The 26,958-nt window shown below is 45.4% G+C and overlaps 1 protein-coding gene across 2 annotated transcripts in view; it reads right to left on the minus strand.

Moving 5' to 3' along the window:
• The window catches only part of LOC146797978 (ribonuclease Oy-like), a 120,616-nt gene that overhangs the window by 75,880 nt on the left and 17,778 nt on the right, over positions 1–26,958 (minus strand). Inside the window, exons 1-2 of one of the 2 annotated variants that reach the window (XM_085625200.1) lie at positions 11,644–11,950; positions 5,492–5,600 (exon numbers count right to left, since the gene is read on the minus strand). In XM_085625200.1, coding sequence (XP_085481326.1) covers positions 5,492–5,595 — 104 coding nt within the window. In that variant the 5' untranslated portion in view covers positions 5,596–5,600; positions 11,644–11,950. Of the gene's footprint in view, positions 1–5,491; positions 5,601–11,643; positions 11,951–26,958 lie in introns of those variants that run through there. The other variant, XM_085625201.1, reaches the window with a different exon arrangement.

The raw sequence follows: 26,958 nt of genomic DNA on the forward strand, positions 1-26,958 counted from the left end.
CCTCATGCCTTCTCTTTGGGAAAAAAGTGTGGGGGGATGGGGTCGAGTCCTGGTTTGCATTCTTGTGCTTGTGTTTGGATTTTGACTTGCTTAAAGATTTTGAGCAGGAAGTGGAGTAGCCATGGGAACTTCCTTGGGACCATGCACGCAACTTGAACCAGGCACAGGTCAAGTGTGATATCTGCAAATACTTGTTATTATTGGTGATGTACAGTTTCACCCTTCCCCCAGTCTCTGATCGCCTTCGAGTGCATTGGTTAGATAACTTTGAGTTGTGAGTAGGAGGGTGTGAGACCAACATCTGCCCTCAGCAATCTCAGCATGACTTAAAGCGTGTTGTTTTTGAAGGAGAAATATCGAAGATTGACAAAAATTAGAGCGGAGTTCCGGATCTGCGTCAGATGCAGGGGGCGGCTCCTCCGCTAAGGCAGAGGAGCGTTGCCCCTCTGGCTTTCAGCACGGCAAAAAGGAAAAATAAAATGATAATAACGCAATGTTATTATTTTATTTTTCTGTGCTGAAGTAGTTTTGTGGGGTGGGGCTAGGCTGGGCAGCAGGGATAGGAGTGGTGGCACCCTCCTATGTGCGCATGAATGTTTGACCGGCCCTTCAGGGCCGGCCAAACTTTCATGGACACTTTGCATGTTTTACACCCAAGCTGCATTACAGCCTGGATGGAGAACATCCCAGGCTCCCATCTGAGCGCCGACCAATCACAACGCTGCATTGCAGCGTTGTGATGGGTTAGGGGAGCCTGGGTGCTTCCTGTTCCAACAGAAGCCAGGAAGAGACATGCACATATGCAGAGGCATACACAATCAGTCCATATTGTAGCATAGTTAGTAACCAACGCAGTAATCACAGGGAGTCCGGAAGCCAGGAAGAGGACAAGAGAACGGAAGAGAGGTGGCGACTGGCCAGCCAGCCGGCAGCTTAGTGATTTTTGTTCATTTTCTTTTAACACCCTTCCCTCCCTTCCCCTCTTTCCCCTCTTTCCCCTCCTTCCCCTCTTTGCCCTCCTTACCAGTGGCGGCTGCTTGTGGAAGCAGCCGCGACTGGTCAGACAGTGTGCAAAGAAAGAAACTGATGTCAACATGCTGGGAGGAGGGCTGATATACCACCTACCAGCGCACAGACAACACCAAAGAAGAATTCTGCAGTTACAACCTGGGTATATTCTAAAGGTGAGAAATCTACAGTTAGATGGAGTATCCACCAGAAAGAGTATTACCAAAGGTAAGTAACCTGTTCGTCAGAGCTGTAATCATGTTTTCTAAAATCAGGTAAGGCAAGTTGTTTGACCATTTACTGAAGAAAGGTGCTGACAATCGGTAATCTGATTTGTGGCATACGGGCATAGAGGTATGTGGTTGAGGGGAGCAGAGGGGATGTATTACATGACTCTACTATTATAATCATTAATACATAAAGTTGTAAGCAGACCTATATGGTTAGCCAATTCTACTAATAGGGTTAGGGATGTTTGGAGCGTATCTAGCTTCCTCCTTATATTTTTTTTATAGTTGAGATGTTCATAATTATGCTGATATTTTTTGTTTACGTGATTTATACAAGAGCAGCACCTATTAAATTTTAATGTGTAATAAAATACATTATTTGTGTTTCAACTAATTCTCAGGTTTGGGTGGGCCTATGCAGTATCACCTTCAGATGTAAGAGTTACTCAGATTTTCTTGAACCCTAACTTCCCCTATTTTTATGTGCATAATATAGTGGGTGACACCTGTCAGTTCCCCTCTCCTCTGAAAAGGTCATCATTCCTACTTGGTGTTTAGGAAATCAGCCATGTACGACCCCACAAATCTTGGGGTTCATTACACCAGTGTTTGCAGAATATTACGTGCAGCACACTGTGGTGAGGTGGACTTCTGTGCCACTTTCAACATTTCATGATGGGTATTTACTGTATCCACATGTTTACAAATGTTAGGAACTGCAAAAAATGCCTTGTAAGAACCTATTCAAGCCAATTTAAGGGGGGACTTCTACCTGGAGACCATAGGGATAGTGTCTCAATGTCTAGATTTTTCAGCATGATTGATTAAACAAGGAAGTATTCCATTTGAACCTATGTATATTGGTCTGTGTGCTGGGACTTACTCAGAGATCTTGCTTTATAAGGGACCATCGCCATGTGCTATGTCAATACAACAGTAGCAAGGTCTGTCTTCAATTGATAAGCGCACCTATGAGTTTTGGAGCAGGTCCCTCGTATGGAACATCTTTATGCAAAACAAAAACATGAGCATGACTATATCTTATCTAACGAGATATAGAGTATTAAATGCATCACCACGAAAGACAGAAAACTGCAGAAGAAAAACTCAAGATGAGCCTAAAATTCATGGAAAGAGAGTACACTGAAGATACTATCCATACATCCGAAGCAAGGGTAGACCCCATACATGGGGGCAATTTAAAAAGACAGAAACCAAAAGTAAAAACAAATAGACCTGTCATGGTTGCAAAATATCCCGCCAAAGCTAGGTAACTCAAAAAAATATCATGAAATATTGGAAATTGATTGGACTAGTCTAGTGATTGAAATAACTCTTACAGTGTCCACCTATGATAGCATACACAGGGAACAAAACTATCAAGAATCATTACGTATGAAAAAAAACAGGAAACACTGGATGTTGTAACTCACAAAGGGACAACGTCCAGGTACGGCCGGCACAGGTAACAGCTGTGGGGCGGGTGGGAGGACGTGGACGGAGATGGGATAGGGAAAGTAAAATAAATAAAACCACTTAACTTGCGCTTGCTGTATCGCTGAGTCAGCAAGTAAGTGGTTTTATTGATTTTTTATTTTACTTTCCCTATCCATCATCTGTCACTCCCCCCTACCCGCCCTGTCCCCTCCCAGCCCCGCCGCTGTTACCTGTGCCGGCCGTGCCTGACAACGTCTTTCCTTGACTGGGGACACTGCAACAACATTATCAAAAGTCCAACTGCATATCTCCCTAACAAAGGCAGAAAAAACACATTTAAAGGTTATTGCCTTTTGTGAGTCAATATTTTGCATGCGCTCGTTAAAATTCTTTTGTGGCCTTGGATATGTGGATAAAATAGAAAGAATAATCAAAATACATATAAGCACCTTCAGAACACACAGTTTAAAATAAGGAGTAGAAACACATTTTGTGGTGAGGAGATAACTTTATCCATCTCAAATTACAAATACAAGAAACGGTTACCCAAATTAATATTGGGGGGAACAGTGCCAAATGCTTGTCTGAAAGGGAAATTATTGGATCAAACGTCTCGATACCATGCAACCCGGCAGACTGAATGACAAACTGGAACTCAGTTATAATTTGTAACTCCTGAATCTGCTGAATTCCCCTTCGGAACTTAGGTACAAGCAGTCGGTCCTGCAAGTGCTGATGGGTACGCAGTATACAAGCTCAAAATAATAATTCCAAAACGTATGCTTCTGAATTCTCTAGCAAATCTAAGTATAACAGTACAAGTAATGCACTATAGTGGATTCCGTCAACAACATTAACGTATGCATCTGTAACCTCCAGCAGATCTGCGGATAGAAGCATAGCTTATTTATGATTTCAGACCTCATAAACAAGTGCTTCATAAGTTGATAACAGACCTTGATCGAGCTCACCAGTTTGCTCCTCATTCAACATGGCATTAAAAACACATGGTACCATGATGGAGTAGAGCGTTTAACTATCCAAATGAACTGATTTACACAAGCAGAAATATCTGAAACTTTCTACAGCTAAGAGCCGCAGTCATTCACAATCGGAGATATCGTATCGGTACTTGATATTTACATACTATTCGTAAATGAGGGAGAGGTGTTTTGAAATCTGGTTGTAAAAAAATGGTCACAAACTGCAGCCAGTAAAGATTTTTAAAAACCAACCTACGCACTAGTAGGTCAAGTCTTAAAAATCTGAATTGTAGTCATCGGCAATCCTATTTACCTCATTAATATTAATGAGGTATGTTGCAAATTGTGATCCACTACGATTGGAGGCCATCGCCGGATTGGCAGCCTTTGGGTCCAGCAGACCACCATCTCTGTGATTGCTTTTAAATAAATCAAACTTTTTTTTTAGGGGTAGTGCTCCCAGTGGGAACTCTTTGTTTTTGCAAATGCATTACTACCTCCTCTGAGGTGTTGATAAAATGTCACTGTTTTGTAAACGTATTTCAGGCGCAAAACATGAATCTATATGATACCGATTCAGTATTTGGAAGGATGCCTACAACACGTCCCTATCAGAACCCAAATCAGTGTCCATAAGCAATCCCATTTTAGCAGTCTGAAAAACTTTTCTGAATCCTAAAATGTGATTAGTACATTGAAAAAAAAGCATTTTGCTGGTTGTAAACGCTGGTACTTTTTGCAAATGATTTAACTGCAGTTAACATGGCCAATTGCTTCCTTCCACTGATGCTTACAGCCACTGATTAATTTGCAAAAAACACAAGTGCACTTGTCGAGAGCCCACTGCAAGCTTGCGCCAACCATTGCCACTGCCAGTGCTGGCAATGATAGTACCAACACAACTACTAGCCTTCACACTCCTACAAGTGTGACAATACAGCCTATTCCAGGCACCCACCACTACAAGTATGGCTCGCGTGGCAGGTATTAATCCTTTTTAATGTGTATTGATTTAATAAACGACTGTTGTTGTACTCATTTCTAAATTAGACAGACAGTGCCACCATGTGTCCTACTGTCATAAGTGCGGGTGTTGACAATTACGTGCTGGTGCCAAGCACCAGAAACCACTGGCTCAAATTAAGCACTGCACAGGTAGTCCTCCTGAAGAAGACCTCTAAATGCATTAGGGCCAACATTTGAATGTGAATTCCTGTCATTTCTGAATACATCAATGTTCATATGAATTAAATCAGTAATACAAATTATATTGCGCAATATTTGTGAAAATAAAAGAAGGCGGAGCATATATTAATCACACTCAATTTTGAGGATCAGTCCTACCTACAGAAACTGCTGTGGCATTTAACTTTCCTGTGCCCTGCCTATACTTTTACCAATTTGGTGTATACTGTGTCTGTGAGGGGCCATCCCAGTGGTCTGTGTCTGTGAGGAACAGTCCCTGTAGCCTGTATCTGTATAGGACTGCCTCCCTATATGTGAAGGACTGTCCCTGTGGCCTGGATCTCTTAAGAACTGTCCCTGAGGGCTGTGTGTGAGGAATTAAACTTATCTGCTGTGTGTATGAGACACTGTCCCTATGAGCTGTGCCCAGATGGGCAATCCTATGGGCAGTATCCGTGGGGGACTGTCCTTATCTGTGAGGGATTGTCCATGTGTGCTGTGTGTATGAGGGGCCATCCCTCTATGCTGTGTCTCTGAAGAGGCCATCCCTTTCTGTGCAGAGAATGTAGGGGGTGTCATATAGTCGCTGTTTCTGTGAACAACTTTCCACGTATCTTGTTTCTAAGAAGGGCAGATAACGCCTCTCACCCGGGTGCTTCCTTGTCAGTCGCTTCTTGCTCCCACTGAGTCCTTGCTACAGTCAGCAGAGCGCCAAAGAGCCACAGGGCCCAGCATAAACTGGTCTTCGACATCCTCACTGCAAAAGAAACAGAGTAACTGGTTGGCATTTGGTATGGTTAATTTACTGTACCACCCATCACCCTACAGCCCTGGTCCCAATTTATTCCAGATAAGAGACTGATGTGAGATGGCAGGGACATGGCACATACTTTCCTTTGTTTAAACCACATCTGGGGGACATCAGAATGGCCATAGGGCACTGCACCAACAACAAATGAACTTGCAGCCCTCCAGTGCCACCCTGTGAGGCATCATAGACTGCTGCAGGATGACAAAGATGAGCGTAAGTGCAGGTGAGCAACTCTTCTAGTGCTTCAAGACCAGCTCACTTCCTTCAAAGACATGAACTTTTGTTTACTGGCTGGCCATGACACCCACTGTAGTTGACCTGGCCTTCACTATGGCTAGCAGGAGGCACTGGTTAGCTCCCTTCTTTTTCTTAGTACAGGGGGCCCTATTTATAAGAAGTGTTGCATCGCTCTCCTTGCGACACCATAGGTGCTCCATATTTAAAGTACGGTGCATCATGTCACGAGGAGTTACAGATACGTCAGTATTACTAACGTATCTGTATGCGCAAACGTGGCGCGTTGCCTGTGCGTGTATGAAAACAGATGCAACTCCAGGATTCTGCCCTTTAATATGAGGCAAGCCCCATGTGAAAGGGCCTGCGTCACCCTTACGCCTGCCATGAGGCAGGCGTAAGGTTTTCACACAATGGTGTCCTAGAAGTGGTGCACTGAAATCTTATAGATTTCAATGCACCCCCTTCTAGGAGGCTTTGATGCGGGGTAACACCCACCCTGCATACATAATACCTGACGCCGGTATAATGTAGCGCAGGGGTTTACAAAGTGACGCATCTCCCTAGATGCATCACTTCGTAAATATATAGCGCAACATGGCACATTATTTATGCCACCGTAGGGCCTCAAAAAGTGACACAACGGCTGTGTAAATATGACACAAGGGCTCATAAATAAGCCCCAGAGTGTCTGGAGCAAACACTTTGGGGAAAGTCCATCAACACTTGTTTTTTAGTTCTTCAGTTGGCTGTTTTTACATTGTGTGGGCTCTGTTGTATGTCTCAACGTCGAATGACAAATTATCTACCTGCAGATATATCGTGATCATATTATCGACTTCCGAAATATCATCAAGATTAGCGCAAACTTACTACTATTCTTAACTCCTCCGTGAGGATATTTCAGGAGTTGATAATTTTTAGATAATAAGACTGATAAAATGTGTTACAACACTGTGGGATCACATGATATCTCCCACATGAATTTGTATATTTTTATTTAATTTTAGATTTTGTTTATGGCAAATTAATATTCTGTGTCCTCAAATTTTGAGATGTTAATTTATCATATTAACAAAAAAGTACTTGGGATTTATAAAAACGTGTTAAATTAGAAAAAAATATTGCAGGTTAATACTGGTTTTCCGAATCCACCTACCTCCATTTTGTTTCATAGAGAGACTGTATTTTTTTAAATATATTTATGTATATTTTTATCTTTGTAAAAAATGTTTTCTGATTGACACATAACCACACATACTTGTTCGCACAGATGTACTTCAATCATACTCTTTTATCTTACAACATTCTTTCTGTATATTACACCTTGTTTCCAATCATCTATGAATTACTTCTACATTGTTGCATATAATTACTTCATGTGGCTATTCTCTTACATGGCCATTTAAAATGCACTCTTGGGCACCCTTTTTATCAAAGTTTTGACTGAATCCATTTTTTTACTGCCTTCTTCGGGTCAATAATGGTGGGAACAATTTATCGTGAATGGTTTCAGTTCATTCTCTCAGGCTCATCACTGCTGTCAGATATCTCTCAATTCAGTGTGTTTTGCAATGTTCAGATCTTCCCTTTATTAGATGCCAATGCCTCGGAATTAGTAGTTAATTTTTCTATTCCAGTTTTTAATACTTTTTTGCTTGTGTCAGATTATGGTAAAATGGCTGGATTTTTTTTAGGTTTGATTGTTTTCTTAATTGAAAACTCTTCTTTCTGTATATTATCTCTGCTATGTGACATATTTCATATTTAATTTTTCTTTGTCATCCTTGACTTTGACATGTTTATATGGCGTTCCAAACATTTCCATTTTCTCTGTTATTTCACCAAACATTCAAGAAAGAGTACACCCGCAGGATGCACAATGTTCAGCAACTACTTGGTTATTTTCTATAGATCCAGACTTCAAGAACATCCTTTCTATGCAAAACAGTAAAGGTTTACAGACCCAAATCCCAGTAAAGTGGTCTCAACTCTTGACATCTACTGTTGAAAACTACTAGGGTTTAATCCAAAGTTTGGGCACTGATTCCCAACGGTAACCAGGAGGAAAAAAATCAGTGCATGATAAAATCAGATGCAGTCCCCCCTAACAGGCTCAGGAAAAGTACCAGAATGTAGTAGTACCAAAGGGTGACAGAATCTGTGACTTATTGTTCAGTTCCACGATTATAGTGTTTGAAAGGTCGTGGAGACCCATAACTTTGACAGACTCTCCTCCTAAAGTAATAGTATCAAGAGGATGAGGGGATGTTTTTTATCATGCCTCTCCCATCCAAAGATACTGAATTTCAGAGTTCAATTAAGACCATCAACACTAACCTCAAGGTACGAGTACCCTGGTGCAGCCAAAAAACTAGACCCTGACTATTCAATACAGAGCTACATGCCAGATTTGGTCGCCAGTAATTTGAAAGACTGATCATGAACTAAGCAAAGAACAGAAATCATTAACTTTGATTTTCGGAACGTTGACTTATTTCACAGGACATATGGAAAGACGTCTAAAACACATGGAGGTTCGTGAAACACCATCTCAGGGCTGGACCATTAGGTCTGGCTTCCCCATCAATTTAAATTTAAGCCCCAGTGGATACCCATATACTCATAATTAAAACATTTCCATCAACAAGGATAACACAGAGCTGTCCATAGTACTGAACTTTTATAGGATAATATTGGCTCATTTTGTCGTAATTTTAGAGAGCTGGCTTTGTAGATGGAACTGTGAAACAAGCAATGAACCAACTCATGAAACGAAATACAAGGACTGTAACCCTAAAGTGATTTCTTTAAATGTCCATGGAATGGTAAGGCCACAAGTCTCCAACTTTTCATAGTTCTTCATATTCTTTTGTGCTCTTTTTCAGAGTCTTCATGGAGGAGTTATTGTCATTTAAAACAATATATTGACTCTATATTAATCTGTATTATGAGTGTGATAACTGCTTTGCACTCTATCTGATGTCCACCTTCACACCATCTACAAGGAGCACCTTGAATGCTCGACCAAGCTATTTGGTAAAGTCAAAGAGGTTTTGGAGGTCAAACTTTCCCTCCCCCGAATAAGTACTCCACATCCTGCCCAGTAGGCAATACGTGTGGTCTCAGCTTTGGCACTCATAGATGGTCTTTACAACCTCTTTGATCTGTGACTTGCCTGGCAGGCAGTATCGTAAGCACAGCTCTCTATAGAGTGTGACAGCCACCGAAAGAATGGACGATGGAACTGCTGACACTGCAAGCAAGACACAGGACTTAATTTAAGCCAGCGGTTTCCTTTGCTTGGCACCAGAACTAAATTGTCACCACAGGCACTTACAACAGACTGCCACATGGTGGCACTGTCTGTTTAATTTAGAGATCAGCACAACAACAGTTGTTTATTAATTCAATATACATGAAAAATGAATAATATCTGCCTCTCAAGCAATTTTAATACCTTTGGAGGCCTGGAATTGTCACACTTGTAGGATTGTGATGGTTAGTAGTTGTGTTGCTCCTGTCATTGGCAGCCCTGGCAGGGGCAATGTGTGGGGCAAGCTGCAGTGGCCTACTGATGACAGCCCTGGTTTTTTTCTGTTTGGTTATGAATTATGGCCCTAATTAATATTTGTCTTTTAACTGTGATGTTTATATGTATACTTTTAAGGTTTGAATCAAAACCAAAATAAAGTCTCTATTGATTGATTGACAGCCCTGGTACTTATTATTACATTTTTTTTTTGTTGTAAATTAAGCACTGCACATGCCTCACCACTAGAGGTAACCCCCACTGGATCCAGCAACCTTGCTAAGTTCCTGCTGTAAAATGTGCAGCATCTGGAGTAAAAGCAGACCTCTCGTGTTTCCCATGAAAACGATGGCTGATTTCAGGAGCCAACATCTCTTAGGGAAACTGAACGACGAATTACCAGGTCGTGTCAGACCTGGAATTACTGATTCACCAGTGTGCAAACTGAGTGTATCCTTGACACAGAGACACACTGTGTCACAGATGAAGAGAAGGGTATTCTCTTCCTAAGACAGACATTTTAATTGACATGTTTTTATTAGGGTTTTTCATGTAATGCATTACAAGTAACAATCATCAGTATAAGCGTAAGTTATTGTACCATAGCACATCATAACATCATGGACCTTTAAGGAAGTTAGCGTGTGCGTGTGCTGTAGTCCGTCAGTGGCTAAGATCTCCTGTGGTGTCTTGAGAGACTCGTCTTCCCAGTGGTCGGCTCTATCTGGCCCCCATGTATATCGTCCTGGTCGTGCCGACATGTGGGGAAATGAGGATGTTCAAATAGTGACAGACATAACTAGCCGGAAATGAAAGCCATTCCAAGACACAGACTGTCAGACAAAAGGACAGCGGGGGACATTAGTGTAGACAGACAGAGGGACAGGCACACACCTAGTAAAAGCAGAGAGTGGAAGACTTAGATAGACAGGCATGAGGCGACAGAAGGGAGAGTGTTCTGTGTTACTGTACCAACAGTGGATGTACGTCTTGCATCCTTAGACTAGAACAAAGGGGTTACTAAACGTGAACCCATGCACTGCTTCTTTCTAGGGTTACTATTTGTATGATGTACCTTGTAAAATCCTAATAACATTCTTTAGGAATTAAAAAGATTAAAGGGGTTAAATGTAGTGAGATCATTTCAACAGCTGTGCATGGTGCAGTCTGATCTTTAGATGGACCCCTTCCTCCTTTAGCAAGCATAAAAAGTAATGTTCGAAAAAGATGGGTGTTTTCGGAAATAACTTTTTGGGCAACCTTATGTAGAATCAGCGGATATTGATTATAAAAATCAAAAGAAGAGATGGTGCTGGAAATTGAAGCAATAGTCACTATCACGTAGAAAGAATGCAAGGAAAGGGGGAAAATGTACGCAAGCAACCCAGTTTATCCGCACTACTACAATAGGCACAGCTCAAAGCAGTGGCAGTAGGTACCATTACTTCTGTGCTGGATTAATCTATTTAGTCCCTAATAACTTGCAGTTGTCCCCCATTTTCAGCACTTGCAATACTGAAACATATGCACACATTAATCATTTGCAATGATTATATCAATGCAACCTTAAGAATGTATTAAAACAAAATTATATTTATTCATACTATGAAAACATTAAAATCAAGACACGAAGTGCCTCCTCATTTCCCACTTACTCCAAATACTTTCATGAAATCAGCACGAAAACAATATTTGGCCAAACAAGTAGGTCTGGCATTGGCTGCCAGCCTTTTGGCGTTGGAAATGTTTGTTTTGTTTCATCATTCTTTTTGTAAAGGTAACTCTTTGGGGAACTGCTGAGCCCTCACTAATATATAAAAAAAAATGTCTGACACCATTTTTTGCCTCACAAATCAATCATAGACTACCTGTGTAGCGTCTAGCGTAAGGAGAACTACTTTGTGCGGATGTGCTCATTGTGTAAGAAGTTAGCCAATGGCTGAAGTGCGCTGACCAGTTGCCCCGTGCTGTATCGGGCGGAAGAAAAATGTGTCTGCCAGCTCTAAAGGAAAGTCCCATCATGATCAAAGCCGAGGAGTGTCTCCGTATTTTAAGACTGTAAGGTCACAACATCCCATAGCACGAAGACGGAACCGTAGTTACCTTGCTAGTTTTTATACCAAACCCTGCCCTAAAAGGAGTCTCCCCAGCAGACCATTGCGTTCGGAACTGCGTCCGCAGCATTCCTACACAACGTCATCCCTAGTCCAAGCAAACTCTTACCTAGAAGGTCCTGTCTTTATGCTGTTCAGAGCTGCGCCTCTTATCTCTTCGGGGGGACACCGAATAAAGAGCTCTCGTGCAGAACAGACTCAGCCGCACTAAAGAAAGGGGAAGCGGCGCTATTTCACTTCCACAAATAGAGCACGGGAGACAACACCACAACCGGGACCAGGGGAGCCCAATCACAGCCGTTCGTTCAGCAACCCTCAGCCACCACCACCTCAGGGTCTTCATTTATTTTCTGTTTTATTTTTTAGGGCTCATTCATGGCCTGGGCTTCTTTGCTCCTTGTCCACACATAAAATATAGATCGAGGAAATGGCATTCATTCAAAACACATACAACATGCAAAACTCTGACTTCCACACAGCAGAGGATTGTGGCCCCTGGCTGCTGACACGTCCCACCAGAAAGTGACACTTCACACCAGGAGCAACGAATATAAGGCAGGGGGAGAGACCGCATCATTGTTTCCTTTCACCGGCTTAGAGGTAAATGCACACCTTGAAATATTTGTCACATCCACTTTCACAAGTGTATAGATCGCTCACAACGTGCAAGTCGCTGCCCCCCTGAATCCACTTCCAAAAAAAGAGAGAGACGATCAACATGGTTTAACTAAGGCGTAACCTTTTATTCACATAGACACATAGTATTATTGAGCAATGATGACCATAGGGAAGCAGATATTATTGTTATGAGAATAGAGGACAACAAATCAGCACAAACAGCTCAAGGATTGTACAAGCAACACAACGATTGTCTCAGCTTTCGATTACAGCGCAACACTCAGGATGCAAAATGGCACGGCCTAGCGCTCCGTCCCTGCCGGGGCACCTGTCACCAGGCAAATTCCCTCCTAATGTTCAACTCAAGGCATCCTGGGTAGGGCAGAAAGGTCCAGGACTACCGGCAGGTCAGTCCCACCTTCCTGCTGCCCAGTGCCCACGCAAATCAACACCCCTTCAAGGGGTCAGTTCAGTAAAGCATTCCAAACTTTTGGGTAGCCCCCTTTTTCTGCTGCTAGAAATTCTACCAATTGCACCAATCTCCAGATGTGGGAGGTGGGAGTGAGCTCCAGCCTGCTGTGAGCTGGAACAAGGTGGAGAGAAAAAGAGGCCGATCTCCGCCTTTCGATGCCTTAAATGCACCTCCTGATGACGCCACGTCTGGCCCTCCTTCACTTCCTGGTGACACAAACGAGAGACTCTGCTCCAGCACTCAAGCCTGTGAAGCGACTACGGGAGCCCCGCCGCGATTTGCAGTGGGTGCCTGGCCATTAGCTTCACCCATTTGAGCATCCTTAGAGCTGCACAATAATGTGTGAATCCATGCTCAAATCCAATTTTGCATTAGTCTTTTAGCCCTTCAGAGGCAGCAAACATCAGGCCAAACATAGGATGCAAACTATGCACAGGGCTGTTTTCGCCCACATCAGATGACGTCAGAGCGTAATGGAGGAGCGCGTTACTCTCTCCAATGCCTGGAGCTTCTGCATGGCAGACAGCTGCTAAACAGTCTTTCAATCAAAATGTCAATCAGGGGTTTGTAAAGCTCTGCTATTCACTCCTGAGGGTTTCAAGACACTGGGGGGTGGGGGAGCTGCAGATCCATCTGGGCGCTGGGTTCATTCGAAGAGCCAGGTCTTGCGGTCCTTCCTGAATTGGGACAGCGATTGGAATTGCCTGAGGCAGAGGGGCATGGTGATCCAGGTCTTGATGGCAAGGTAGGAGAAGGATCTTCCTCCGGCTCTGGTCCTGCAGATCCGTGGGACGGTAGCCAGTGACACTTGTGCAGAGCAGAGGGATCTGTGGGGTGTGTGGAATAAGAGGCGGTGGTTCAGGTATGCTGGTCTGGTGTTGTGGAGGGCCTTCAATTCGTGGGTAAGGAGCCTGAATGTTATTCTTTTGTTGACTGGGAGCCAGTGAAGTTCACACAGATGTTGTGCGATGTGGCTCCGGCGAGGGTAGTTTTAGACGAGCCTGGCTGCGGCATTTTGAACATTCTGGAGCTTCCAAAGCAGTTTCTGGGTGACACCGGCGTAGAGTGCGTTGCTGTAGTCGAGTCTGCTGCTGATGAGGGCATAGGTGACCGTCTTCTTGGATTCAGTGGGGATCCATCTGAAAGTCTTTCGGAGCAGGCGGAGCGTGTTGAAACATGATGAGGAGACAGCGTTGATCTGGCAGCTCATAGTGAGCGCGGAGTCCAGTATGATGCTGAGGTTGCATGAGTGGTCCATGCAACTCTAGACACGGGGTGAGCTCAGTAAGCAAGAAGCAGTAATGGCTACAGAGGCCATACATGGAACACCTCTGTCATATCTTGGCTGAACCTAAAGCACATTGAACAGCATTCAAGGCACAATGAGCAGTTCTTACATATGATAGCAACAATGCTGCACTAAGCGCACCGTAACCAGCACCAGTGTTTATAATGACCCTCAGAGCAGCCCTCAAGCATCACCCTACGCACACTGAGCAGTGATGACGCCACCAGAAGCACATTAAACTGTATTATGTCATACAATGTCAGCGCATGAAGCACAATACTGTTCATCCTGCATATCATGGTAGCACCCAAGAAATATTATATCAAGTCATATGGAGCAGCACTGGCATATGATGGCACTCGTAGGAGCAGCCTGGGCACACGGAGTGACACTCAGGGCACATTGAGCAGCCCTGACATGCAATGATCTGGAATGTGGCCCAGAGTAATTGGTAGGAGATATGAAGGTATCAGCCAAAGCACACTGTTTAATGTCTTTGAAGCAGAATCAGCAGGACCCAGAAATGTGATGGCAGGGCATGAGGCATATTGAGCAGCACCCAGGAATATCATGGCAGGACATGAGGCATATTGAGCAGCACCCAGGAATATGATGGCAGGACCTGAGGCATATTGATCAGCACCCAGGAATATGATGGCAGGACCTGAGGCATATTGATCAGCACCCAGGAATATGATGGCAGGACTTGAGGCATATTGAGCAGCACCCAGGAATATGATGGTAGGACCTAAGGCATATTGAGAAGCACCCAGGAATATGATGGCAGGACCTGAGGCATATTGAGCAGCACTTAGGTATATGATGGTAGGACCTGAGGCATATTGAGAAGCACTTGGGAATATCATGGCAGGACCTGAGGCACACTGAGCAGCACCCAGGAATATGATAGTAGGACCTGAGGCATATTGAGAAGCACCCAGGAATGTCATGGCAGGATATGAGGCATATTGAGTAGCATCCACGAATATCATGGCAGGACTTGAGGCACATTCAGCAGCACCCAGGAATATGATGGCAGGACCTGAGGCATATTGAGCAGCACCCAGGAATATGATGGCAGGACCTGAGGCATATTGAGAAGCACCCAGGAATATGATGGCAAGACCTGAGGCACATTGAGCAGCATTTAGGTATATGATGGTAGGACCTGAGGCATATTGAGAAGCACTTGGGAATATCATGGCAGGACCTGAGGCACATTGAGCAGCACCCAGGAATATGATAGTAGAACAGGAGGCATATTGAGAAGCACCCAGGAATGTCATGGCAGGATATGAGGCATACTGAGAAGCATCCACGAATATCATGGCAGGACTTGAGGCACATTGAGCAGCACCCAGGAATATGATGGCAGGACCTGAGGCATATTGAGCAGCACTCAGGAATATGACGGCAGGACCTGAGGCATATTGAGCAGCACCCAGGAATATGATGGCAGGACCTGAGGCATATTGAGCAGCACCCAGGAATGCCATGACAGGACCTGAGGCATATTGAGCAGTACCCAGGAATATCATGGCAAGACCTGAGGCATATTGAGCAGCACCCAGGAATGTCATGGCAGGGAATGAGACAAACTGAGCTATGCACAACTGTCAGGATTTTTCCCAGATCTTGGGGTTGCAGGGCCCACCTAGCAGCATAAAATCTGTGACTACATGAGTTGTCTACTGACCAGGATGAAGGCGATGGATCTGACATGGAACCTTGAACCTCCAAAGCTTATGTCACTCTCCTAGCAAGGGTGGTTGAGCAGTCAGGTTCCAGCTTGATGGAGATGGTGGCAAGGTATGACATCATCATTATAGACACCAAGCTAAGAGGTTTAAAAAAATACATTTCTGGGTCAAGACTCCACAGTTCACAGACTGATTCTTGTTCAATGGATCAGTTCAAAGGATCACCTCTCACAAGAAACAACAGGCCAATGTGAAAATATGAGACATCAGGGCTCCTGACCGGCCCAGAGCGCACAACATGTTTTGCACTGAAGTCTATGGTGGTTCCAGGGGGTCCACTGGATAGAATATGCAGATAGCCAAATGGGGAGGCTCTCCTGGGCATGAACTACCCAATCTCTCCCAGGAATCTCAACTCCTCGCAACTGTTTTTAGAGAAATACGCTCAAGATAAATATGGGTTGTTTGGTATAGTTTATTCTGCATATGTAAGTAAAATAATAACAGTTTCAAGTTTGAAAACAAGTCAAATACAGTTATAGAAAAGCTTTATCAAATCTGTAGAAAAGTCCAGTCATCCAAAATCCCATTGTATGTTATCAAAATATTTTAGTTCAGTGCAGCACAAGGGCCTCCTGGAACCTAGTTGTTGCGGACAGGGTCATCATACACTACCATGAATGATATTCAATTGAAGAAATATACCCCAGCACTCAAATCATATAAGTTGTGCTTAGTAACAAATATTTATACAGTTTACTAAAAAAAACGTAATTTTTTTTCAAAGGTTGCAAACATTCAATGGTCATGAGCACCTCTAAGTGTCACACTTGGTTGATTTTCGTCAGAGAGCAATAGTTCTTGTTTGATTTAAGTGATAGTGGAAGTATCAATCAATGGTGGAGATATCAGTTCAACAGTGTTTGGCCTTTCACGCTGCAGTAGTTTGATTTAAAAAACCCATAGGAAGTAGTTTTGCAAAGTTGAAGCGCTTGAACATATGCGGCAATAACTCCCGAAACGACAGCTTCCAAAACAACAGGGACTTATCACAGTCCGAATTTGAGGAATTCTTCCGAATACGTATAACTTTGCAAAACTACTTCCAGTGGGTTTTCAAACCAAACTACTGCAATGTGAAGAGCCACTATCACTTAATTAAAAAAACAACTATTTCTCTATGATGAAAATCAACCAAGTGTGACACTTAGAGGAGCTCGGGACCATTAGTTTGCCTTCACACAGTACGCTTCGTGTTTGACTAGAGACTACCCAATGTTTGCACATTGAAGCCTTGAAATAGTCATCTTAGTGACGAAACACGTGTCGGCTCTTGTCTATCACCGAATACTGCTGTATTAATAAGACATGGAAACGCCATCGTCAACATGTTTAGTCCTTGTATAAAAAATGTCTTCTTTTTGTTAAAACTGAAATGAAATTTACATGTTTTCAGTGGGACTATTAAACCATTGAAAGAATGATTTTCTTATGTATGTTTCCAACTTGTGAAAAAGAAACTAAGTTCTTCTAGTAAACCGTATAAATATATTTTACTAAGCACAAATTAAATGATTTGAGTGCCGGGGTATATTTCTTTAATTACATTGTAACACAAGAGCATTGTTCGTTGTGTACTGACACCTAAGGTGGTAGGGTGTGTTATTACTCTGAGTGGCACCATTACTGATTACAGGGAATGTTTATTTGACTTAGTAGTATTACTTGCCCATCAAATCTGTTCGCTTTACAAGGACTTCTACTCCCACTACCAACACTTTGTTTGCCACATGAATGATATTCATTCACACGGTCGAAGAATGTCAGTGTCCCTAGGCAACTATATTTCCTGTTGTTTTACTGGCAGATGCACCCCCACTAATTTGTCATACAGAGTAACACTCATAGGGCACGTTCAAAATGACATTTACTGGTTTGAATCAGTGTCTTCTGTTGTAACTGTTTTGAAAACAATAAAAAAGTTTTTACAAAATGACATTTACAAGACTTGCTCACAGTTGGATTGAGAATACAACTTTCTCTACCTCTCCTAAGCTACAGCAATACAACACACCAAGAGAAGGGGTTGGGAAATCTCCTCCAATGGCCCACTGAAAAGACACTGGCTGTTCCATTTGCAAAGTAGGATGGGGGCGACATGCAATAGTCCCCAGGCTGCACACAGCAGGTAGCTATTAAGGGCTGGTTTTATTCATTTACTTGGTTTTGGGGAGGGTTCTTCTGTTTCCATGTCTGAATTACTCTGTTGTAAGGACACTGTAGATTGAACACAGAATAAGAGGCCGTCAGCCTTCTTGCTTAGAAAACAAAGTTATAAGAAAGGGGCAGGAGGGGACCATAACAGAAGAGTTGAGTGACCCCTAAGAAAGAGTGACCTCAAATCCTGTGTTGTCCTAGGAAGCAGAGGTTTGTGTCTGCTAAAGAAAGGAGGTAGATCAGATCCTTATGAGTCCCTGTGCCCTACCCCTACCGGGTACCAATAAAAAATGTGAATTTCAGTACAATGTCTGGTCTATCGGCTGAGGAGTTTCTCTCTAAGGCAGCATACTATGGGGCTTATTCACTTAGATGTTGCTTGAGTGCTTGCGTGGTACTAAGCAACACAAAAACATTGTGTCAATTTCAATTTTATAAAAGCCCACTCTTGCAGTGCAAAATTGTGCAATATTGTGCAACACTGCGCGAGTGTCAGCAAAACCTTCATAAATCTCGTCATATATGTGAGAAGTTGGCCTGATGTATGATGTCACTAGTTATAGTGTACACCTTATATCAGTCCAAATACCCTTATGGTGATTGGTTGTAAAGTCAACCTTATAGACCAGCTATCCTAGTGGTAGCATGGACAAGAGCAGTCTTAGGCTAAACTCTGAATGGCATGTGAAGCCAGCTGTGATACCATATATAATCCCTTGAATACCAAACGAAAGGACACCACAACAGATATATATATATAAAATAAAGTGTATTTATTCTAAGCAAACCCTCAGCACTCTTTATGAGTTTAGAGGTAAGTACAACACAGTCTTATTAATGCATACAGTAAGTCACACAGGTAAGTAATACAGTTAGGCCCTAGGGGCCACGCAAACCATATACTAAATAAGTGGTATAAGAACCACTGTCACGGAAATAGAATAGGCCTAGGCCTAGGGAATCGCTGGGGCTACACTACACTAGCGTTAGTTAGGAAGTGGGAGGCCCACGGGATTCGTGTGCAGAGTGGAAACACTCACGCGTAATGCGTAAAAGTCAATAGCAATGTTACAGTTTAGAAATAGATAGATTTAGGACACTTCCGGAGTAGCTAGGAAGTTGAGACTTGAAAACTAGACACTAGGATAGTCACTATCCTGATGAGCACCGGAGTACCCAAGTTACCTAGCCCACAGGCTGCGGGTGCATAGGGGTGAAGATGCGTCGTTTTCGTCGTCGACTCCTATGGATGCCTGAAGAAAGATGCTGACAGGCAGTCAGGAGAGAGTGTCCGGTGGATCCCAAGGCTGGGATCAAGAAGAGAAGAAACCTGCAAGCAGAGGGGACAGAGTCAAGGTCACTAGCCAGTGACCACGTGGAACCAGGAAGGAACCAGGCGATGTCGTGAAGAGTTGCAGGTGAAGGTGAAGCTTGTCGCTGCAGCCAGGAGGACCAGGAAGCGTCGAGGACGACCAGGACCAGGAGGCGAGCTGTCCCACGAAGGCTCTTGCTGTCGGCGGCGTCGAAGTTGGACTAGGACTCACCAAGCCTTGGCAAGCGGAACCCACGAAGAACAAGGGACTTGCTTCTGGTGCAGACCAGGAAGGTCTGGGGTGCTTCTTCTTTGCAGAGAAGCGGGAGCCAGTCTGGAGGAGCCAAACCAGCGCAGAAGATTTCAGGGAGCGTCGTCACAGAGGCCACTAGCCAGCGGGCAAGCAACCGGACAGACGCGGCAAGCAGGAAAATGCTGAAGGGCCCCACGCAGGACTCGTGGAGTGTGGGGGGCTGGTCTTCGGTGCAGATGGTGCTTGGGGTTGGGGCTTCTCAATCCCCGGTGCACAACTTCGAGGGTACCTCAGAAGCTGCGCTGTAAGTTACTAGCCACTTTTCCCAGGTAGCCGGTCCCACGTCGCTCGTCGCCTCCACGGATCTCAGCTCTGCTGCAGATGTGGATGAGGGTCGGAGAAGTCTGGAAATCAAGGCTCTGGTCGGGCTCTGCAGTCGGTTCCTCGTCGAACGTTTCACAAAGCAAAGGGTAGTCACTTGATGGTGCCTGTTTGCACAGGGTAGCCACTCCTTGGCTACAAGGGAGATTCTTCAGTCTTCTTCTTTCGTCGAATGTCGAAGGTCCAGAGTTTCTGTTCAGTTTTGCAGGTTCAGGATAATCTAAAGTCTTGCGGCCCAACTCCCACTCTTATACAAATCTGGGGGGCTGGGATACCTGCTAGGTCACGCCTTATGGGTGGGACCTGGGAGGGGGTGGTTACACCCACTTCCCTTTGTCCAGTTTCGCGCCAGAGCTGGGGCTGGAGTGCCCCAGCGCCGGTTTGAACTGGACTATGCAAGGAACACCTTGTGTGCCCCAGGCATGTCTCATTCCTTTCAGCCCACCCTGCCCCAATACACTAAAGGCTGTCTGGGGAGGTGCTAGCACCTCCCCAAGCAGGAAACCTATTGTCCAGGCCTCCCTGGCTGGGATCACTCCCAGCATCAGGAGGTCAGACTTGTGTCTGTGGCAGCAGCATCCATTTTGTGATGCTGAGGCTTTGGTCAGAGGTTACACAGCAAAGTAGGATTTTAACATGTCTCTCCCTCTAGAAGGGAGGAATAATATCCTCATCACCAGAAATGGTATGGGGGTATTATTCCAAAGTGTTAGACACCTTACACGACATGTTTTGATACAGCCCAACCATAGTTACCATAACCGTTTAAGATTATAAGGCACTTTAAGAGTATATGGTAGGCTATATCATAGAACAGCTATAAGGACATGGTTCCGAAAGCTGCAGACAGGCTCAGCTCATGCTAGAGCACCATCTCACATGTTACCAAGCACTCTGCCTCCAGGATTGTTAAGGCCTGCCATAGGAGTGACTGATAGGTACACATGTGTCTATATATAAGGGCAGATATAGGCATACTATATCTAAGCGAGGGGTGATTACACGACCTTGCCCCAGCTGAGTGATCAGCCAGTTGTGTCTGATTGGAAGGCCAGACCAGGGGTGGCATAATACATGCTGCAGCCCCTGGGAGGCCTAGGGTACACCTATGCCCTGGGTACCTAGGGTACACTATACAGGGTCCAATAAGGTGATCCTTACCAATTGATTATGTACCTAGGGTACATGGAGTCCATTTTACAGAGAGAGCAGACAGCCTGAGACCCTGAATGGCAGGATCTCAGGCCAACTAAGTCGAAAAACCAGCTAGACACTAGGCAAAAAGTTGGGGGTAACCATAGTCAGATATCCACCTTCCTACACAACCCCCCCCAAACGAAAGGAGATAAGGCTGGCCTTGACAAGGTAAGCCTCTATTGCCTGAGTGGCCATATAAGGAAGAACCAGCACTGGCATGGTTACCCCCTGTCTCATGGTCCACTAAGCAATCCCTCATCCTAAAGATATCATAGGGTCTCCACCATAGGGAATCTCTACCTTTGGTGTGTCTTTGCAAAGTAAAAGGCTGGTGTTGAGATGGAGTACTGAAGTGAGTGTCCCCAAAGTGAGGCCTCCGCTTCCTCCAATCATCCTCCACCATGGATGCCTTTCTTTCTCTAACTGAGTTGCACTGTGCTCTCAGGGTCAGCCTCTGGCTACCTAAAGCTGGAGGCTGGGTCCCTTTTGTGGGCTTACTGGAGGGACAGGTCAGGTTTGGGGCCCTAAGGTCCCATGTTTGCCTGTGCCCAACAGAATCCCTCTGGGGGAGGTCCCTAACTACCTGTGAAGGGGATCCCTCAGGAATGTTTTTACCCATCACCTGGCTAGGGCAACTACCCAGGCAATCCTCATTCTTTTGAAGGGGGGGTTCTTGTGGACAGGGGCCCTCTTGGGGTCCACTGGCCTCCCTGACCTCTGCAGCCCTGGGCTGACTGAGGCAGGGTAGAGAGAGGCAGGCTACCTGCACCAGACTGGGTCCCACCTTGGAAGGGGCCACTGACATCAGAGGCTCTGCCAGGCCAGGCCTGGCTACCTCTGGGGCAGTTCCTTCACAAGGGGTGAGGTCAGATCCCTGAGGAGGCTGACCTTTTCCTAATGTCTGGGGAGAGGGAGACTTTTCTTCCTCCCCACTACTCTCTGTTTGTGTGGAGTGATCCATAGTTTCAGGCTTCACTACACCTATATCAGTCTGAGTGTGGGCTGAGACCATTACAGCCTTGCCAACCTTTTCAGGAAGGCACTCAGTTTGGGTTTGAGCTGTGACTGTCACAGCTCTGCCAATTTCTACAGGGAAGTCTGTCTGTGCCTGGGCTGTGGCTACCACTGCCCTTCCAACCTTTTCAGGGAGGAAAGCTACTTGGACAGGGGTTGTGACTGGCACAACCCCACTACCCTTTTTGGAAAGGCCTACCATTTTGGAATGGGTGTCTTGTTCAACTCCAGCCCAAGCTGAGAGTTCTAAGTCATTCCCCAGCAAGCAGTCCACAGGCAAGGTTGGAGACACTGCCACCCTTTTAGGGCCAGTGACACCTCCCCAGCTGAGACATACCTCTGCCATGGGATGACTGTTCTGTTTGCCATCAATGTTAGTTACCTGGTATGAGAAACCAGGCAAAAGCTGCTCAGAGGGAACTAGCCTATGGGCCACCATAGTGATGCTAGCTCCAGTGTCTCTGTAGGCCTCAGCTTTTCTACCATTGATGTAGGGTTCCTGTCTGTACCTACCCAAAGTGTTGGGACAGGCAGTGAAGTTGGCAAACCCCATGCCACCATCACAGACAAGAGTAGCTGCTGCAGGGGAATTGGCTAAGCCAGGATCCCCTTGTGTTCCCCAAGAAAACCCAACCAAATTTTTTGGGGCACTCCCACCACCTGGGGGATTACTGCTGACAGTAATAGGTGGTGTGACAGGAGTAGTTGAAGGAACAGTTTTGTTTTTAGCCTGTGGACAACTGCTGTCAGTTTTCCAATGCTCAGGTGTTTTACACACATGGCAGTAAGGCTTTTTAACTGTGGTAGAGGAGGGAGCTTGGGACCCACCACCCTGTGTGGAGTTTTGGGGCCCTGAGGAAGATTTCTCTTTTGCTTTATCCCCACCCTTCTCTTGAGGCTTGGTGGTATCTTTCTTTTGGTCACCACCCTGATTTTTAGGCCTAATCCTGGTCCTGACCCATTTATCTGCCCTCTTTCCCAATTCTTGGGGAGAGGTCAAATCTGAGTCTACCAGGTGTTGATGGAGAAGCTGGTTCTGACAATTATTAAGGATCTGCTCCCTCATAATCAAGTTGTACAATCCTGTATAGTCCTGCACCTTGCTGCCATTTAACCACCCTTCCAAAGCCTTAGTGGCACAATCCACAAAATCAGACCAGTCCTGTGTCTGTGTCTTCTGGGTGTCTCTGAACAACAACCTATATTGCTCAGTGGTTAAGCCAAACCCATCTATCAGAGCACTCTTCAGGACTTTGTAATTGTTTGCATCCTCATCACTGACTGTGAGGAGCTTGTCTCTACCTTTGTCAGAAAAGGAGAGCCACAAGATAGCTGCCCACTGACTTTGGGGTACCTGCTGTACTTTGCAGACCCTCTCCAAAGCAGTCATCCATTTGTGGATGTCATCCCCATTCTGATATGGGGGGACTATCTTGCTTAGGTTTCTATGGTCATAAGACCTATCCCTATCTCTAGGGATGTTGCTGCCACCAGTGGGTTCTAACCCACTTAACTTTTGTTCTCTAGCCAGAGCAAGCTTCTCTTTGGCAAGGGCAAGCTCTTCCCTCTGAATCCTCAGATTAGCCTCCCTCATTCTGGCTGCATGCTCCTTTCTCTCAGGTGAAGTCATTCCCCTGTGAGAGGAAGCATTAGAGATGTTAGAGACATGGGAGTGGATGGATTCCCCTGAAGGGGATCTGTCCTTCCTGTTTCTCTGTGAATGTCTACTTGTGGGTCTGTATGGGGGGACCCCATGCAAACTCCCATGTAAACTTAAGTTAGCCTGGCTAAGTCTCCTTACTTGGCTCTGGCTGTCTACCTCCCCATCTGAAGCCCCATCTGACTCCTCTGTGGTGGGTAGACCCTCCTCTGTGCCTAGGGCACCTTCCTGAGATGCCCTCTGAGCATCATACTCCTCTAGGAGTTGTCTTAACTGAAGGAGGGTAGGGTTTGCACCCTGTTTTATTCCTCTGGAGGTACACAATTGTCTCATCTCCTGGAATGTTAAGGTATCATACCTAGAGGGGGTCTTCTGCAGACCTGCCCCTCCTGAGAGAGCATCTACTTGATCTCCTCCCAGAGGCATGATCTAGTGAGGGTGTGGTGTGTGCACCTACCTACACTAGTTGTATCTACTAAACCTTTCTAGTAGTTGTAGTCAGGGTGTGTTATTCCCTTCAACCTACAACTACAAAGTCCAGTAGGACTTAAGTATAATAATCTATGTTATATGTACCTAGACAATATCTGTGTGATCTTTCAATTTAGTATCTCAAGATTACAATGGTATTACAACAGCAAGCTCAGATCCCAACCGCTGCTCACCAATGTGAGAAGTTGGCCTGATGTATGATGTCACTAGTTATAGTGTACACCTTATATCAGTCCAAATACCCTTATGGTGATTGGTTGTAAAGTCAACCTTATAGACCAGCTATCCTAGTGGTAGCATGGACAAGAGCAGTCTTAGGCTAAACTCTGAATGGCATGTGAAGCCAGCTGTGATACCATATATAATCCCTTGAATACCAAACGAAAGGACACCACAACAGATATATATATAAAATAAAGTGTATTTATTCTAAGCAAACCCTCAGCACTCTTTATGAGTTTAGAGGTAAGTACAACACAGTCTTATTAATGCATACAGTAAGTCACACAGGTAAGTAATACAGTTAGGCCCTAGGGGCCACGCAAACCATATACTAAATAAGTGGTATAAGAACCACTGTCACGGAAATAGAATAGGCCTAGGCCTAGGGAATCGCTGGGGCTACACTACACTAGCGTTAGTTAGGAAGTGGGAGGCCCACGGGATTCGTGTGCAGAGTGGAAACACTCACGCGTAATGCGTAAAAGTCAATAGCAATGTTACAGTTTAGAAATAGATAGATTTAGGACACTTCCGGAGTAGCTAGGAAGTTGAGACTTGAAAACTAGACACTAGGATAGTCACTATCCTGATGAGCACCGGAGTACCCAAGTTACCTAGCCCACAGGCTGCGGGTGCATAGGGGTGAAGATGCGTCGTTTTCGTCGTCGACTCCTATGGATGCCTGAAGAAAGATGCTGACAGGCAGTCAGGAGAGAGTGTCCGGTGGATCCCAAGGCTGGGATCAAGAAGAGAAGAAACCTGCAAGCAGAGGGGACAGAGTCAAGGTCACTAGCCAGTGACCACGTGGAACCAGGAAGGAACCAGGCGATGTCGTGAAGAGTTGCAGGTGAAGGTGAAGCTTGTCGCTGCAGCCAGGAGGACCAGGAAGCGTCGAGGACGACCAGGACCAGGAGGCGAGCTGTCCCACGAAGGCTCTTGCTGTCGGCGGCGTCGAAGTTGGACTAGGACTCACCAAGCCTTGGCAAGCGGAACCCACGAAGAACAAGGGACTTGCTTCTGGTGCAGACCAGGAAGGTCTGGGGTGCTTCTTCTTTGCAGAGAAGCGGGAGCCAGTCTGGAGGAGCCAAACCAGCACAGAAGATTTCAGGGAGCGTCGTCACAGAGGCCACTAGCCAGCGGGCAAGCAACCGGACAGACGCGGCAAGCAGGAAAATGCTGAAGGGCCCCACGCAGGACTCGTGGAGTGTGGGGGGCTGGTCTTCGGTGCAGATGGTGCTTGGGGTTGGGGCTTCTCAATCCCCGGTGCACAACTTCGAGGGTACCTCAGAAGCTGCGCTGTAAGTTACTAGCCACTTTTCCCAGGTAGCCGGTCCCACGTCGCTCGTCGCCTCCACGGATCTCAGCTCTGCTGCAGATGTGGATGAGGGTCGGAGAAGTCTGGAAATCAAGGCTCTGGTCGGGCTCTGCAGTCGGTTCCTCGTCGAACGTTTCACAAAGCAAAGGGTAGTCACTTGATGGTGCCTGTTTGCACAGGGTAGCCACTCCTTGGCTACAAGGGAGATTCTTCAGTCTTCTTCTTTCGTCGAATGTCGAAGGTCCAGAGTTTCTGTTCAGTTTTGCAGGTTCAGGATAATCTAAAGTCTTGCGGCCCAACTCCCACTCTTATACTAATCTGGGGGGCTGGGATACCTGCTAGGTCACGCCTTATGGGTGGGACCTGGGAGGGGGTGGTTACACCCACTTCCCTTTGTCCAGTTTCGCGCCAGAGCTGGGGCTGGAGTGCCCCAGCGCCGGTTTGAACTGGACTATGCAAGGAACACCTTGTGTGCCCCAGGCATGTCTCATTCCTTTCAGCCCACCCTGCCCCAATACACTAAAAGCTGTCTGGGGAGGTGCTAGCACCTCCCCAAGCAGGAAACCTATTGTCCAGGCCTCCCTGGCTGGGATCACTCCCAGCAGCAGGAGGTCAGACTTGTGTCTGTGGCAGCAGCATCCATTTTGTGATGCTGAGGCTTTGGTCAGAGGTTACACAGCAAAGTAGGATTTTAACATGTCTCTCCCTCTAGAAGGGAGGAATAATATCCTCATCACCAGAAATGGTATGGGGGTATTATTCCAAAGTGTTAGACACCTTACACGACATGTTTTGATACAGCCCAACCATAGTTACCATAACCGTTTAAGATTATAAGGCACTTTAAGAGTATATGGTAGGCTATATCATAGAACAGCTATAAGGACATGGTTCCGAAAGCTGCAGACAGGCTCAGCTCATGCTAGAGCACCATCTCACATGTTACCAAGCACTCTGCCTCCAGGATTGTTAAGGCCTGCCATAGGAGTGACTGATAGGTACACATGTGTCTATATATAAGGGCAGATATAGGCATACTATATCTAAGCGAGGGGTGATTACACGACCTTGCCCCAGCTGAGTGATCAGCCAGTTGTGTCTGATTGGAAGGCCAGACCAGGGGTGGCATAATACATGCTGCAGCCCCTGGGAGGCCTAGGGTACACCTATGCCCTGGGTACCTAGGGTACACTATACAGGGTCCAATAAGGTGATCCTTACCAATTGATTATGTACCTAGGGTACATGGAGTCCATTTTACAGAGAGAGCAGACAGCCTGAGA

The sequence above is a fragment of the Triturus cristatus genome, chromosome 9, assembly GCF_964204655.1.
Source record: "Triturus cristatus chromosome 9, aTriCri1.1, whole genome shotgun sequence".
In the NCBI taxonomy this organism is placed as follows: Eukaryota; Metazoa; Chordata; class Amphibia; order Caudata; family Salamandridae; genus Triturus; species Triturus cristatus.